Source organism: Melanaphis sacchari, unplaced genomic scaffold (genome assembly GCF_002803265.2).
Source record: "Melanaphis sacchari strain LSU unplaced genomic scaffold, SCAv2.0 Contig0_pilon_pilon, whole genome shotgun sequence".
In the NCBI taxonomy this organism is placed as follows: domain Eukaryota; kingdom Metazoa; phylum Arthropoda; class Insecta; order Hemiptera; family Aphididae; genus Melanaphis; species Melanaphis sacchari.
The window spans coordinates 19873854-19890471 of NW_020270366.1; the positions used below are offsets into that span (position 1 = coordinate 19873854).

General features: G+C 29.5%; 1 protein-coding gene across 1 annotated transcript; it reads left to right on the forward strand.

The window, feature by feature from the left end:
* The first annotated feature begins 283 nt into the window (after window positions 1-283).
* LOC112597533 (muscle-specific protein 20) lies at window positions 284-3327 on the forward strand. The gene is made up of 4 exons (XM_025343617.1): window positions 284-437; window positions 634-845; window positions 2762-2882; window positions 3050-3327. Exons 1-4 carry the CDS (start codon window positions 408-410, stop codon window positions 3239-3241), a joined length of 555 nt encoding a protein of 184 aa, XP_025199402.1. The 5' UTR covers window positions 284-407; the 3' UTR covers window positions 3242-3327.
* Window positions 3328-16618: the final 13291 nt, after the last annotated feature.

Consider the following 16618-nt stretch of genomic DNA (forward strand, 5'->3'; position numbering starts at 1 on the left):
AAGAATTCGTTTTTAACATGAAAAAACGAACACACGTTTTAAGAAAACGGGTCATGCCTAGTGGGACGGACTGTCATGCGATTCATTACGTATAGCATAACACAGTGAAGGAGACTGTGTATACCAATATGACCATGGTCACGCATTATTTTTAGACGTGTGTCATATTCTATAAACGTATTAATATACACACAGTGTGGTCAGTATGGATCTATTTCCGAGTCAAATCTCTCCAGTTGCCGCCGCACCCGCGAGCGTATATAAAGGGATCACAGTTTCGAGCGATTTTCAATTTTCATCTGTCAGCCAAACCTCGAACAAGCGTACGTCCACCTGTTCCTCCGGGCTTACGCATATTTTCATTGTTTTCGCATTGTTATTGCAACGTGTGTATCCTCGTAATACTCATGTCTTTGGAACGTGCAGTTCGCGCTAAAGTAAGTCGTCCGAAATACTATACAATAGTTATATCGTTGTAGTGTTATTATATACAATATTATATATCATGTGTATATATATATATATATATATATATTAGTATATTGTTGTGAATGTCAATGGCGACATTGAAGTTCAAATAGAGCTATATTATAACGTGTAAAACGATTTTCATTTTTTTTTTTTACTCGACAGCTCGCTTCCAAGCGAGACCCCCAACAAGAGAAGGAAGCCCAGGAATGGATGGAAGCGGTGTTGGGATATAAATTTCCCAAAGGCTTTCCATTGGAAGAATACATCAAAGATGGCCAAGTACTGTGCAAACTCATCAACACCATTAGCCCAGGAAGTGTAACCAAATACAACACTACCGGTGGACAGTTCAAAATGATGGAAAACATTAACATGTGAGTCATGCATTGCAATTTTTAAACAGATTATATTTTATTCAAACATTTTTTTTATTACGAGTCTAATATTAAAACAATATATATCAGTTGTATCCGATTAAAACAATGTTACGTGTTCTACAACTTACATGTTAACATCGAGAAAACTATTTTAGAACAATTTTTTTGATTCAATTCCTGTAATTGAATATTAACGATGTACACTTATGTTTATGTGGATCAAAAATTAAGCTTTTTGATCGATTTCGTTTTTAGGTATACATAATATAAAATATAATACAATAACATCATAATCAAATTCAAACAACGTTCCACATGTTTTGGTTTTTTCGCTTCATAAATAAGTTGATACTATGAGACCCTGCATCCCATTTAGTATATTATGATGTGGATACACCGTAAATACCCCAATTAATCGAAAGTCGTGTATTTCGGATATGAATAAACACAATATATTACAAGCAAACTTTTGCAGAGCATTCTTGTTGTACATATTATTGTATATCATATTTGTAAATAGCTAGGTATACATGTTCCGGGGGCGATAATGGTGACCATCAATAATGATTAAACGGCGTGTAGACTATTCGTTTAACTTTAGGCGTCGTGTCGTGTCTGTGTGTCCCTATTTCGAATCAAGGGTAATTATGGGAAAGGGTGGTATGAATCTCCCTGAACCATCTCCTCCATAAACTTTTTTGTAGCGGAAAACTATACTATTATTATTTTACACACACGAGTGCACGCGTGGCATCGTGACCGATAAATTCAGTTTTTGAGTGTATACAGTTTGTACCTATAATGAAAAAATCTCGATTAATCCTACACTGCTGATTTAGCGCAAAATTTCACCTCAAGTTCAATGCTATGGAACAATCGCGATATATTTTTGAAGAGTTTTCGACGAGAGAATTCGTGCTCCTATACCTATAAATAAAAAACATTTTGAATGGATAGCAGGCATAGCTTGACGTTAAATTATATTTTTTTACCCTCTACGCAGGTAATATAAAATATTTAAATATTTATCCATACAATACCGAATACGAACCGAACACAATATAGCCTAGACGGTTGGAACAATAATTTTATGAGGCGTTATTTATTCTGGGACCGCGCGTGCATTTATAATTTCGGGAGTGTCGTGTCACGCTAAGTAAATTTTAACGTTTAGAGTTCTCGCGGCAGCACAAACTTTTATATATGCTTGTATACACGCGGTGAAATAAACTTTTAAGCGGGTCGCTGTAGAGCGACTTAACGCGCAAAAGTTTTTCGAGTCATAAATCATAAAGTACAGCGTGTATAATAATAAAATATAACATTATAATATGGGAATTGTGCTCGGGGGCGACAGCAAAGAAGTTCTAACTTCAAGTTTTACAAGATATAGGTGCGAAGTCTGTCATGTATAATATATATATATATATGTACATAAAACGAACACGTATTGTGTGTATACCTATATATTGTAGCAAAGTCTATTATACACATACAAATATATATAATATATATGTATATATGTTTCGATTTCGACATTGTATTATAATCATTTATCGATAATATATTTATATATAGATATACGGTAGCATCTGAGCTTCGCGTACTATTTACATGATACTTGTACGATATATATATATATATATATATATATATACATGTGTGTGTGTTTGTACGTGTGTCTGTAAATAGTTAACCGTGACGACGGTGTATGGTGGAAGTTCCGACAGGCGAAAGGAGGCGTAAACAATTTACTTGTGGGTGGGTGTTTTGAACTGTACAACCATCCACAAGGGTGACAGGTTTTTGATCGAAAATTCGAAGTGTAATACGTAGTGTTTTATTTTTAGCCTCACGTTTAACCTTATAACTGTGATATCGTAATGAATTATCATGTGTTTTCGCACTTGCAGTTTCCAGAAGGCCATCAAACAGTACGGAGTCGCGGACATTGACGTTTTTCAGACCGTCGACCTATGGGAATGCAAGGACTTCTCCCAAGTCATAATGACGCTGTTCGCTCTGGGCCGCGAGGTAAGAAAGTCGACCATTATACGTATGTTACGTCGACATTGTCGCATGTATAATATTCGTAAACCGCCTTTATCCGCCGACTAAATTATTTACATATTATATATTATGCGCGTTTGATGATGATTAAAAAATGCTTATACAACACTATTAATTATGATACCGTGTAGACGTACAGACATCCGGAATGGAAGGGACCTTACTTGGGACCAAAACCCTCCGATGAAGCTAAACGCGAATTCTCCGAGGAAACCCTGAAAGCCGGCCAAACCATCATCGGGTTGCAGGCTGGACAAAACAAAGGCGCCACGCAAGCGGGCCAAAACATAGGCGCTGGCAGGAAGATCATCATCGGCAAATAATTGCACCATACGAGTACCATTTAATATAATATAATATTATAATTATTTATATAATATATTATGTTATGTTCACACATTTATTAATAGAGTAATGCGTTGCGATTTGTTATCTGAAAGTCGAGCTTGCAGTCGCGGTGTATGTGGTTGTAAGCGGTCATTATATTACTATTGTTATTATGGTGTGTGTGTCATATTGTCGTAATTATTATTAAAATAATATTATCTGAGCGGTATGTATGTAAATGGTTTTAAAATAACGCACAAATTATGTCCCATTATATATTATATTGTTTACACGCGGCATTATTATTAAATATCCTACTTGTTTTTTTTCGATAACCGTTTTTTACCTATATATATATATATTATATTTATTTTGAATCAAATAAAAAATATACATATAATAAAACAAAAGACGACTAATATATATTTCAATTTTATTATGCATTTATACCTTTTGAGATACTGTTCCGTGTAATTTTTAATATGTATCAATTGATTAAAATAAACGAAAAAATATATTACATAATCAATATGTAATCCATCGTATGTAATAGTCAATCTAATTTTATTTTTTTAATTATTATTAAGTCACATCACATTACTTATATTGATGTATTATGCATTAAACTATTTTAGTAGTGTAACAACAATAATGTTGTACAATATTTTATGATTTATGTAAAATTTAATATAATATATGTCATATCACACGTCGGTAGTGGCGAGCGCGTGTTAACAATTGTATTCGCGCTTAAATTTAGAACCATCTGGGCATCTGGTGAAGGAAACGTGGTAAAAAAGTCGACGACAGCTGACAGAACTACTCTTAATGCTACGGCTGGCATCTGAACAAGAATTGTCGATTTTTTGGCAATCATCGTACAAATAATATTTACGCCACAAAATCTTTTCACTTACATATTTTATACGTAGTAAATAAACTCAACGATGACATAAATGATGTACGAGTATATAAACTTATATACATTATAATATAATAAACATCAGTACATCACGCATAGTAGTAATACCGGTTGAGTTAATTTTATTTATATGCTAACAGTCAAAATAATATAATGGAAATGCAAACTTCATGGAAACTACATTAAAAAAATTAATATCATATTATTATAGATATCAAATTAGTTTTTCTTCAAGGTGTGGAACGTTTTAAGCAAGACTAACTCACGCACATTAGCTATTGGGCCATTTGCGATTAATTTATAGCTAACGTGCTATGAATGATACGTAGGTATATAAATTAACAAACATTATGATTGTTATGACTGTTTGATTATGAAAAAGGCAGTCAAAATTCAAAAGTATAATTCTACGAGTCTTCATAAGAAACCCATATTAATATATTATAATTATAATAAATCAATGACATAACGCTTGTGTTTTGTGTTCCTAGGTAAAATTCTAAAAAAATGTTTGAGGTAAATTCCGATATGTTTAGTTGGTAAGATTGAAATAGTATTGTAAAAAAATTAAGTTTTGTAAAATTATTAAGCTTACTGACTAAATAACTAAATTAATGATTAATGATTGTCAATGGCATCTATTACAGCACTGATTTGTTTGAAGGTATAGAGCAGGTCACAGATGCGTAATTATAATAGTAACACAATTATTACGACAATGCTGCAGTATACATTATAATTTATAGTTATAGTTTTGAAAGCTTTTCAAAAGTTGTGAATCCCTAAAAAATATTGGTCTAGTTGTGCCTATGGTTCCGGTACCTACGAGTAAACGAGAGATCTATCAATAGAGTCTGCGATCGATAAACGATAAATATACTAATCTTATCCCCACACTTGATAAAAGTAAAATATTATATCATTCTAATTTCGTAGATTTTTTTTATTTTGTACGACTTGTTCTAGTTCAAATAAAACTATCAACACTGTTAAATAATGAATTCATAAATAAATCGTTGAAATTTATGATACTTTATAATAGTAAAGAAAACGAAACTATAAAAAAAAATTCAAATGCTAGAAATAAAATAAATATTAAGATTTGCTTGTACAAAATAAGCTTGTAGCCCAAATTTTTATCGGTGCAATAAGTTTATAGGTACATGTTAAATTTGCTTATATTATTTTAAACAATTCAATTATATATTATACATACCTATTAGCTTAAAATAAAAATGTTTAAATATACTTGTAAAATGTTTTTTTACAGATGATGTAAAAAAATCAAATGTCATTTTTCTTATCCAAAGTTTTACGAGACTCAATTAGTAATACAACATGGACTCAACTAGTATTATAATTTAAATCTCAATTAATGTACCGTAACTAAATAACTAAAACAATTTAGGGCTCAATTCATTTGACATCCATATATTAAATTGTTAAGAAAACATTATACTCACATATTAACACGACGTGTTATATACGGCCGTCTCCATTTTCTTAGTCGTTTTACTATCGCAGAATATAGCAATTTATATGTTCAGAATATTTTATTTTATTCTGTTAGTTTTCATATTACAGCGCGTATTTAAAATATAATCAAATATAAAAATGAGAATATATTATAAATTTTGATTTTTGGGCCTCAATATAGGTATTTTTTGATATTTAATTTTACAGCAAGTTATGCGAACATTTTAAAATTATTAATTTCCATCATAAACCATGATATTGAACTTTATTTAATACATGTCAGTACATATATGTGATATATAGTTATTTTACTTGGCTACATATTAATGAAAATATCTTATAAAGTTAACATTTCAATAGCGGAGAGTTAAAATTTCCCCCGCCCTATTGACTACAATTGTTAATGGCTGCATGAAGGATACAACCGTAATCGTAGGTGTGTATTTTTTGTATCCAATATTTATTTAAGTGGTTGAATATTTTGTTATACTGTTTCATTTTATTATTTTTTAATTTTAGCTATTGCCGAGGGATGTATATACATGTATAAATTCGTTGCGCGTACCTGCACCGTCATATATAGAGGCATGGTAATAATTTATTATTGCATATATAAAACTAACGAAGGCTAACGAAAAATAAAAAACCACCCGAACAACGTGTTAATCGTGTGATATTTTCCCATTCTCTCGCGGTCCGGATATAAATGTTAATTATATACATAAATACACACACAAGCGTGAGTGCGACTCGTGCTTTTACCGACGAAAATATGGGGTGGAGGTGGTTTGCTGCAGAAGCTAAGGATGGGTGAATTAAAATTTTTGATTTATACGTTATATTCATATACATATGTATATATGGCTATATTATATATGTGCATATCAACAGACGTGTAGCGTCGTTCTCTAAGGGATCGTATTTATACGCTATACCTATTATAGGTACCTATCTAGATACTTTATGGTTAGGTATTCCGTTCATCGATCACTAATTATGATGATATGACATTATAACGACCGACTTTCCTTTACATGATTGTCGTGGACGTGTATCAATGATTAATATAATAATATATAATAATTAATACTGCAATACCTATGTACAAAATATAAAATATTATATTGCAGTGTGATTTACTTGGTATGTTCAAACAATTGTTTCAATGCATTTTTTGAAATTCTGATTTTCAGATTTTTCAGTTGCTAATTATTTTTAAATAGCATATTTTTAATTACTTCCATCTCACTGGACTCCTATTAAATGGCTATAAGAGTCTAAGTATTTGAATTAGTCTATATAAGTATTATAAGTATTTTAAAAAATATTAATAATTTTAAATAAAGTTTAGAAATGTTTGAATGAATTGAAAATTGAAGTTTAGAATACAGATGACCATACTTGGTAAATTACCCTACATAATTTATTGTATATCGTTTGGAAATACAAAACTATATCTAAACCAAAAGTACATATTTTTCCGTTAGTAATTTTTAAATAGAAACATTTTTTCTTTAATTGAATTTAATATATTTTTATATTATTTTCATTAAATGGTTTTTTCTTTATTATAGTATATTCTGTTGTAATGAAAATCTTTTTGAAAATTTAAAGTGCACTATATTGAATTACTGAGATTAATATAATATATTCTATAGTACTATTAATACGTAAAAATGCAATACCATTAAAATACATAGGTCGACTTTGCATTTATTCTAAGTTTAAAACGTAAAAAGTTTTTTAAAAAAACACTTTTTGTATAATTGTTTTATTATATGAACTTAATTACTTAATTTAATATTCTAATATGATCAACTATATATTATGATTATTTTGGTTTTTTAAGGCTTAAAGGGGAGGGTTACTGCTTTTGAAATACGTTTATATGTGACGAGGATTGTCACCCATTCGAGAGTTATTAACAACACCGGTCGATGTTTGACTTCAGACCACGTTAGCGACTGAGGCCAATCACCGTGCCACACCAGGCCACATTTGATTAATTATTGTGAAAAAAGTATACATAACTTAATCAAAAAGACATATCTGAAACGTACATTTATATTTTGAATTACAAAAATTATTAATCTTATTATTATTATTAATATATTAGTCATTGATAATTACTCCCGGGACGCTCTATACCAGGTCATTATAATTATTGTAATTAAAATTATTATTATTATTATTATAGAGGAAGACCCCGACAGCGTTGGATAGATCAGGTAAAGAAAGACTTAATGCAAGTAGATGAAACTGCAATAATTGAGGATGTAGACAACAGAGACCGATGGTGAGGCTTAGTAGAAGCAGCGAAGGGCCTTAATGGCCTGTAGAAGCTTATAAAAAAAAATAAAAAAATATTATTATTTGGAATATTATTTAATATAAATTTTTGGGTAATCCACTCCGCTCCTGTATCCTTCATAACATGCGAGTCGTTGCTAACAACCGCCAATCGTCGCAGGATCAGTAACAGTGCAACATACATGCTATTATTTTTGCTATAAGTGCAGCCAGCAAAACTGCATAGAAGCTGACCGTCACGCACTTAGTAGTCGTTTTCGTGAAAACTAGGGGTTCCAAATATTTTGGTTGTTTATGCAGCCGCGTGATCTTTTTTTTTTTTCAAAATGAATATTTTTTATTATAGTGGATATGGTTAGTTTTAGATTTTTTTCTGCATTACAGACAAGCGTTAAGGCTGTTATAGTTGTTTTATAAACAATTTTGAGTACCTTCCGAAAATGCACAATAGCGTAGGTATAACATATAATAGCCAGCTATAGTGTGACTGTCGCATGCCGAATACCTGTAGATTTCAATACAAATCTCTAACCATTAAACCATTTTCTATAATATATGATCTATATGTTAGTCACTAGACATTTTTGCTTCGTGTAACGTGTTTTTCGTGTGTGTTGATTGTTATAATTTGAACTGAGTTTGTTACGAATTTCTTATATACGGCTTACGGCTGTTACATATTGTTTGTTTGTACATTTTTGTTTTTTGTTTTTGTGGTTTTTCTCTATTTTTTTTTGCGTTTATTGTTAAATTGAAATGTCGATCCGGCCAGATATTCATTCACAAACCAAAAAACCCATATACAATGTGTATAATTATTTTAAAATGTTAGCTAGTAAAGAAGACCAGCCGGAAGTGGCAAATTTTTCCCGACTATGTCAAGAAAGGACGGCAGATGCTTGTGCGGTGAGTCGGTCTACTGTACAGAGAATTTGTAAGGAATTCAAAATTATATCTATTGGTGTTAAAAAAGAGTTAGGTGTCGGAAGTTCTACAGATATTAAATTTCGATCACCTAGAAAACGTTATAGTCGTGAAAAACTTGTCACCGATCTTGACGATTTCGACAGCGAAGTGGTCAGAAGGGTGGTCCACAGTTTTTATGACAAGGGAGAATTTCCCACTAGTGTAAATATTTTAGCGGCATTGTGAGAAAAAATTGATTACCGGGGGTCAAAATCATCAGTAAAAATCATTTTGAAAAAACTTAATTTTAAATATAAAAGATGTAATGACGGTCGCAAATTTCTCATGGAGCAATCGGACATAGTAGCTGCACGCGTAAAATTTTTACGTAAAATGAACGAATTTCGTACAAATGGTGATATTCGACCAATAGTGTATTTAGACGAGACTTGTGTTAACCAAAATCATACTCGGGGACATATTTGGCAAAACCACGAAAATACAGAGGGCTTTAATAAAGTACCTATAGGGAAAGGCAGTCGCCTTATAATTTGTCATGCTGGGTCTCCTTCCTTTGGTTTTGTCAAAGATGCAAAATTAATTTTTCGCTGTAACTCTGGCAATACCAAAGATTATCATTCGCTAATAAATGCTACAATTTTTGAAAAGTGGTATTTGCAAATGCTAATGAACTTGAAAGAGCCCAGTATTATTGTTATGGACAACGCATCTTATCATTCTGCATTACTTGAGGACTACCCGAAGTTAAATAGTAGAAAAGCGGATGTTCAGCAATGGTTGCGCGAAAAAAATATAGAGTTTTCTCCCGTAGAATCACTTGATGAACTACTGGCGAAAGTCAAACTTGCGATGCCGCGTGGAAAAATTTATAAGTTGGATCAATTGACATACCAAATGGGACATGAAGTGGTAAGACTTCCACCTTACCACTGTGGCTGCACTGTCAGTATAATCCAATAGAGTTAATTTAGGTACAATTAAAAGGGAGAGTGGCTGAAAAAAACTCCACATTTAAAATTGCTGACGTTGAGGCACTTGTCAATAAAGCAATTGACGCGGTAACTGCTGATGATTGGGCCAAATGTGGTGAACATTGTATGAAAATTCAGGAGGAAGATTTCTATAAAGCAGGACTGAGGGACAAAACATTAGAGCCGATAATATCAACAATTTATCTAGATGACAGTAGTTCGAGCGACGATGAGTAAATTTTAATGTAATTTATTAAAATTCAAAAACAATTGTAAATATTTTAAATGTTACTATTATTATTTTATGTTTGATAATGTGATAATAAGTTAATAAAAAATGTGTAATATAGAAATATAAAATGTTATGTCTTTATAGTAAATGCCCGTTTCATAACCACACGTATGAATATACGATACGCGCGCGTATTGTACGGGACCGTTGAGTAGCTGTGAAACAGGTCTATATATCAAGTATAAAAGTGTTTGAAATTATTTTATGCGGTAAACCATTCTTCGTTGCTCTAATAAAAAACAGCCATCAGGAGCGTGACAGTCAAGCTTCTAGTTTCGCTGGCCGCATAGTAGACGGTACAAATAACATAATATGAACATTGAACAATTTAATTATAAAATATAAAAACAGCTAATGGTTTATATAAATCAACTAGGTATAAAAAAAAAGAAAACATTTTTTTAAATTATTTTCCTTTCTCATTCAATTAATAAAAATAGCCATGTCTATATCTATTTTTACACTTATAATTATGTGATTTCTAGACGTATAGAATGTGCTTTGTTTTTTATATAATTATGAATTAATTTATAGTTGTGTTAATTAAATTTTTTATTTTGTGTTTAATTTTATAGTATTATTACAAATGGATATACAAAGTATAATATTATTATCTAATAGGTATTGATAATAATTTTGTGAACACAATAATGCACAATAAGAAGAAAAATATTATTAAAAATCTTAGTGGGTTTTTTTTTTTTTAATTAATATATCATTTTATCTAATTACTATTGTTCGCTTCTCTTACAAGTAGAATAATTATGAACATATACACTGGTGCAATATTTGTGCCGGGAATGCGTGCGTGGTCCCACTGTCAACTATGATCAGGTACGCCGTTATCTGGCCGTTGGTTGGTAGGCAACGTGCGTATTCCAACATTTCCGATGGCTATATTTTTACATTATTTTTCATGTATTTTAAATTTTTGTGTTTTCACTTTTCATATTGTTCAAAACTTTTGTTATGCTGTCATTACCACCAAATTTCTGCAATTTAATTATATTCAAGTGTTTAAGGTGTACTGGTTGTATTTTTATTACTGCGCAATTTTCATTAAATGTTTTTAGTTTTCTTAGTTTTCTAAAAGTTTGGTAACAATACTTTAAATTATTTTATTAAATATATTATTCCTGGTTTTCTCTTCGTTGTCTTATGCTCCATGCTCGTATGTTCTTCAGCTTTTTTTTTGCACCAAATTCATAAAATTTTATAACATTATTTTTCTTCGAAATTTGTTTGTATTCGAGCTCGTTTCCTGTTCTTAAAATGTCGTAAGTATCGTTCTGCCATTTGGCTTGTATAATTATTAATATTATTTTCACAATTCAGGATGTCATCGAAAATATATGAAAGCATGTAAATTATGTTTTCAGTGAATTATTCGTCTGAGCTCTTGGCTCGTTAGTCGCACGTTCTCGGGATTGCCACATTTTTAATTATTATAATATTGTAATTTTTCATTGTACAAGTGTGTGCATCCTGAGACGGTAGTGTTCTGGTTCAAAGCCGCTAACGGACAACAGCTCGCCAGGTAATCGGCTAATGAGTCGTTTATATATCATATTATTATTGAATTGCTATTTAAATTTACATTATATTATTATTGCATGCTAATCAAGCATATTTTTTATATTATACATATATTTTATATTCATTTGTATATTAATCATGCATTATTCTTTTATTATTGTTATTATTGCATGACCATTCAAATATTGTTGTTATATTTTACTGTATTTTGCTAATCAAGCAATTATATTATTATACATTTATAGTTTTATTATATTATTCTATTCATCTTTTGATATGTTCAGCAAAAATACATTATTCGATATAAATTAAGTTATATTTATTATTTCATAATTTCATAAAATTAATATAATAAATATTATTATCCAACATTTAGTTGTGAAGGCATCCTTAACATTAAATTATTATTTTGCCTTGTTGTTAAGAGCTAAACACGACATTTTCCAGTGATCTTGACATGATCCACTCAATTACTTAGATACCTATATTTACTATGACACTATTAGATTGACGACAAGGAGTTTTAGACAAAATAAATATGTTTAATACATAAATAATATAGATTATAATAAATAATGAAACAGATAGTATTATAATGTTTATTATTTATGTAATTTTTTTTTAAGTTTTATTTTTATTCTAGGAGTATATAGATACAATATACACAGTTTAACATTATATCTAATATTTACATTGAAATATAGAAATATCTATTTCCTTTAAGCATATGCTAATGTTGCTAGTAGACAGTAAAAATAACACATGAACAATTTAATTATAAAATATAAAAACAGCTAATGATTTATAAATCAACTCGGTGATTTTCTTAATTTTAGTAAATCATGTAGGGCTGATAGCAAAGCATAAAAGATTTTATTACACATGCCAAAAAACCTAAACACAAACGAAATATATACATTATTATAGTTAGGCTTCAATATAAACTTATGTTTTTATATAAATTGCTTGACATTAATTTATTTGTATAGTGCATTTTGATTGGAAAATTACACAAAATAAGGACTTATAAAGAAGAAACGATAAAAATTAACTGCTATCGAAATTGCAAGCTATTGTATTTTCATTTTTAATTCATTCAAAGTAAGACAGGTGTATTTTATTTTGGTTTTTGACGACTAAAAATTAATCTATAATTAATCAATTTAATATTAAATAAAAACTACATTTATATAGCATAATATTATTAGGACATATTCATCATACCTGTTTAAATTTTTAGGATAATGGAAAAGAACATACAAATTATTCCGTCAAAAATTTAATCAATGTAAGTCGAAATAAGCGCATACCATAAAATTAGTATAAAATTATGTGTGAATTTATTTTGTAAATTATTTGCCTTTAGTGGTCTTCTTTGATAGAAATAACTCTAAAGAAATATACTGTAATTACCTTAAAAATGTTTGTCACTTTTTGGATCGTTTTCACAAAAACCAACGTGAAATACTATAAATACTATAAATATTAGTATCGTATAGACAGATCCATTTTATTTCTGCCGTTAGATCTCTGTATATTCGTGTCATCGAAGCTCTGTAATACAAAAATACTAAATAAATCGGTAGGTACATTTCAGAATTTAGATCACAGATTCATAATAATATCATACAATACGGTTGTTTGAACGCGGTACGGTTTGCCGCCAAATAAGCTTTGCTGGGACACTATAGATGTGGCGAATTGATACTATACAGTCCTAGCAAGTAGCAAGTTCCCTCCTCCAGTGTCCTGCGAGATCAGATTGCTATCCATGGTGTCGGTCTACAATTTTATATTTTTATATATATTTTCACTTTTGTCTTTTTTCCAACGGTCAAACTGAACGCAATGTAACTTTCGTTCGTTTTTACGCAGCGAATAAAACCTCGTGTGATGACGATGTGTGAAGTTCAATTGTTCCTATCCAACTTCTGAACGGTTTGCCTTGTTAGTTTTAAGTAGCCGTTCCTTCGAGGTGCCCAATCACTGCTGTCGCTGTCAGGTCGTATCATATTCGGTTATACCGACTTATTATTTTTCTTTACTCGTGGTCAGTGGCCACTTAAACCTATTATTGTATTATTTGGTATTGCGAACTTTGATGTTCAATTATTCGTACCCATTATTATTTTTTTTTTTTTTTATATATATTGCGGTACTTGAGGTCGTTGCACCCAAAACCATATTTATATTATATTTCATATGTTTATGTATTTGTTTTGGGTTCCCGCATATTAGTGTTTAATTAATTGTTCATAATATACTATAAAAAACAAATAGCTGTAACATATACATATTATATTCTTGCGTTCAGCACCGCAGTAATTGTTAAATTTATCTAGTTATAATTCTGTTAATTTTGTGTGGGTAACCCTTCCTCCTGTCCATAACAAAACGTGAGTCGTTCTTGTTAACCGTGAATCAAAAGTAGTAGCGGAACGGCGAATAACAGTATTATGACTAGTCGTCTTATTATTCTTATTAGTAAGAAATAGGTATAGCGTCTTGCAGTTCATGTCAAGTAGTGGCGCCGAACCTATACATGAACTGAAGCGGTCGCTTTATATAATAAATAGGGTGGGTGGTTTTATTTGGATATTTGTTTTTATTTTTACATTACATAATACATATACTAAATAATTAAATAAATAACCAAAGTTATTAGAGGTAAACAATATCCTCAGTGGTGGGTGTGTAAATATTTTGATTTTGCTTCACTTAAATTTTTATGACTCAGTACCACTGCTATGGAAATAATAATAATTGCTTATAGACGTTCCTGTTTCATAGTGATACAATAGGTATAATTTTACTTTTAATATGTACACCTGTGTCTTATTGTACCTGCACTGTTATAATTGAGACTATTTAAGATGAGCGAAAAGAATAAGAAAATATAAATGAAACAGTATAATATTGTTCAAGGTCGACCTGGGTACCTGAGGGCACAGGTAGGAATTATTTTCTGGGGCCCGATAATTTTAAAAATTAAACCAAATATCAAAATAAGGAAAGGAAAGTATCATCATTTTGAAATTAAATTTTTAAATTCATAAAAACATTTAAAATAATTTTTATTAAAACTCAATTTTATAATTAATATATAATTAAGTAACTAGACAATTTAAAATAATATAATACATACTAGTACATAAATTACCAATTTATTGAAGCAGCATTTTTAATTCCACTTAGGATTTGGAAATTTCATTTATAATATTTTCTTTATTTATATTTTTGGATATATCTTTTTCTATTGATATAAGCATTAATAGAGTAAGAATATTTTAAGGAAGAATTGATCTGAGTCTATTTTTAATAATTTTTAATTTTGAAAAAACTCTTTTGCATGTAACTTGTGTTAATGATAATATTAAAGCACATTTGAAAACAATATCAGTTTTTGAGTAGTCCAGACTGTTTTGATAATTCCTCTGTATTAATATATAAGCACTTATTACACTTATTACAATTAGTGGATTCATAGTTAACTTTTGATTCAGATTCTGAATTATGTATTATTTCATTTTCTTCCGTTTGATCTGATATATTTATTTGATGTTCTAGAATAATGCTATATTGCTATGGTAGTAATTTGTAAATTGTTTCAATTCTGTGAGTATTGCACTTCTTCCAACATTAGTTCATTTTGTTATTTCATTAAATAAATTATCTGGAATTTCATTAATAGCTTGTAAATCACAATATTTTTTTGGATCCAACCAGCCACAGTCTTTCATTTATTGTTCATTTGGTATAAATCTTTCAGAAATACTAATTTCTAAATTATCAATGATAAAAAATACCATATTTTTGAATTTATTAAATTATATCATACTTCTTGGTTCATCTGTTTCTGTTTTACCAGGAAACATTTTTTTCTTTGAAACTCTTCAAAAAAATCTTCTTAAATATTTATTAATGGTTCATTTGAAAAAATAAAAATATTCATTTTTTTAATATATTCTTGAGATATTTTATAAAAATATAAAAAGTGTTCATCATTTCTAAGTTTTTTAAATTTTTTTTAACATAATACTAATCATTGACTATGATTTTAGGTAATTCAAAGATTTTTATTGTAAATAAATTGATACTGCCGATACTGGTGTGGTAATAGAATATATATCAAGAAGAACTAACGATATAAGTATAGTCCTAAAAAGTGACTATTTTTCAATTAAAGTTCTTGTCATAAATTTTGTAGATGAATTAAAATTTCCATTGTTTATTTCTATCAAAAATTGTAATAGTGTGATTAATTTACTTTTCTTCAATAGGTAAGTTTTAGTCGTGAATTCTTTATCTATGATAGAAGACAATGCTTTTATTGCTTTTTCTTTACTCCACCATTTAGTTATGCAAATTTCTTGGAGTCTTTATAATTTATTATGTCCTAAATGGTTTTTTTTAGTAACAGATTTCCAAACTTCCATTCTTTTAAAAGAATCTGATAAGCAAACTGCATTTTGATTAAGACTCGAATTTTCATGTCGTTCAATATTTTTGTAGGGGTTATGGTTTGACTTTGCCAAAGCATTATAACCAGAAATAAATTTTGATTCAGAACCCACTGAAAATGCCACACATTGATACATGTAACACAATAAAATAATTTAGTGTCGACTGAAAATGAAATCCATTTCCTATTTATTACATCACTATTGGATAATTTTTTTAAATAGATTCAATCTAAATTTAATTTTTCTACTTCTAAAAGTGGCTGAATAGGATAATTTTTCCAAAATTTAAATTTTATATCTGCTGAAATATTTGATGGTGGTTATGGTATAAAATTTGATAAAGATGGCGTAAAATTGTCATTATAGCTATTTTAAGGTTTTTTGAAATGAGATTTCATTTATTTACATAAGTCCTTTTTCGTTTGAATTATTTTTCTCTAATTCATTTTGAGATGTATCTAAATATAAAAATATGA

What these genes read in the sequence shown, in the direction of transcription:
- LOC112597533 (XM_025343617.1), top strand. Translation starts at nt 408, where the DNA reads ATGTCTTTGGAACGTGCAGTTCGCGCTAAA. An exon ending in AACGTGCAGTTCGCGCTAAA is followed by an intron (nt 438 to 633) that starts GTAAGTCGTCCG and finishes TTTACTCGACAG; the next exon opens with CTCGCTTCCAAGCGAGACCC. An exon ending in TGTTCGCTCTGGGCCGCGAG is followed by an intron (nt 2,883 to 3,049) that starts GTAAGAAAGTCG and finishes GATACCGTGTAG; the next exon opens with ACGTACAGACATCCGGAATG.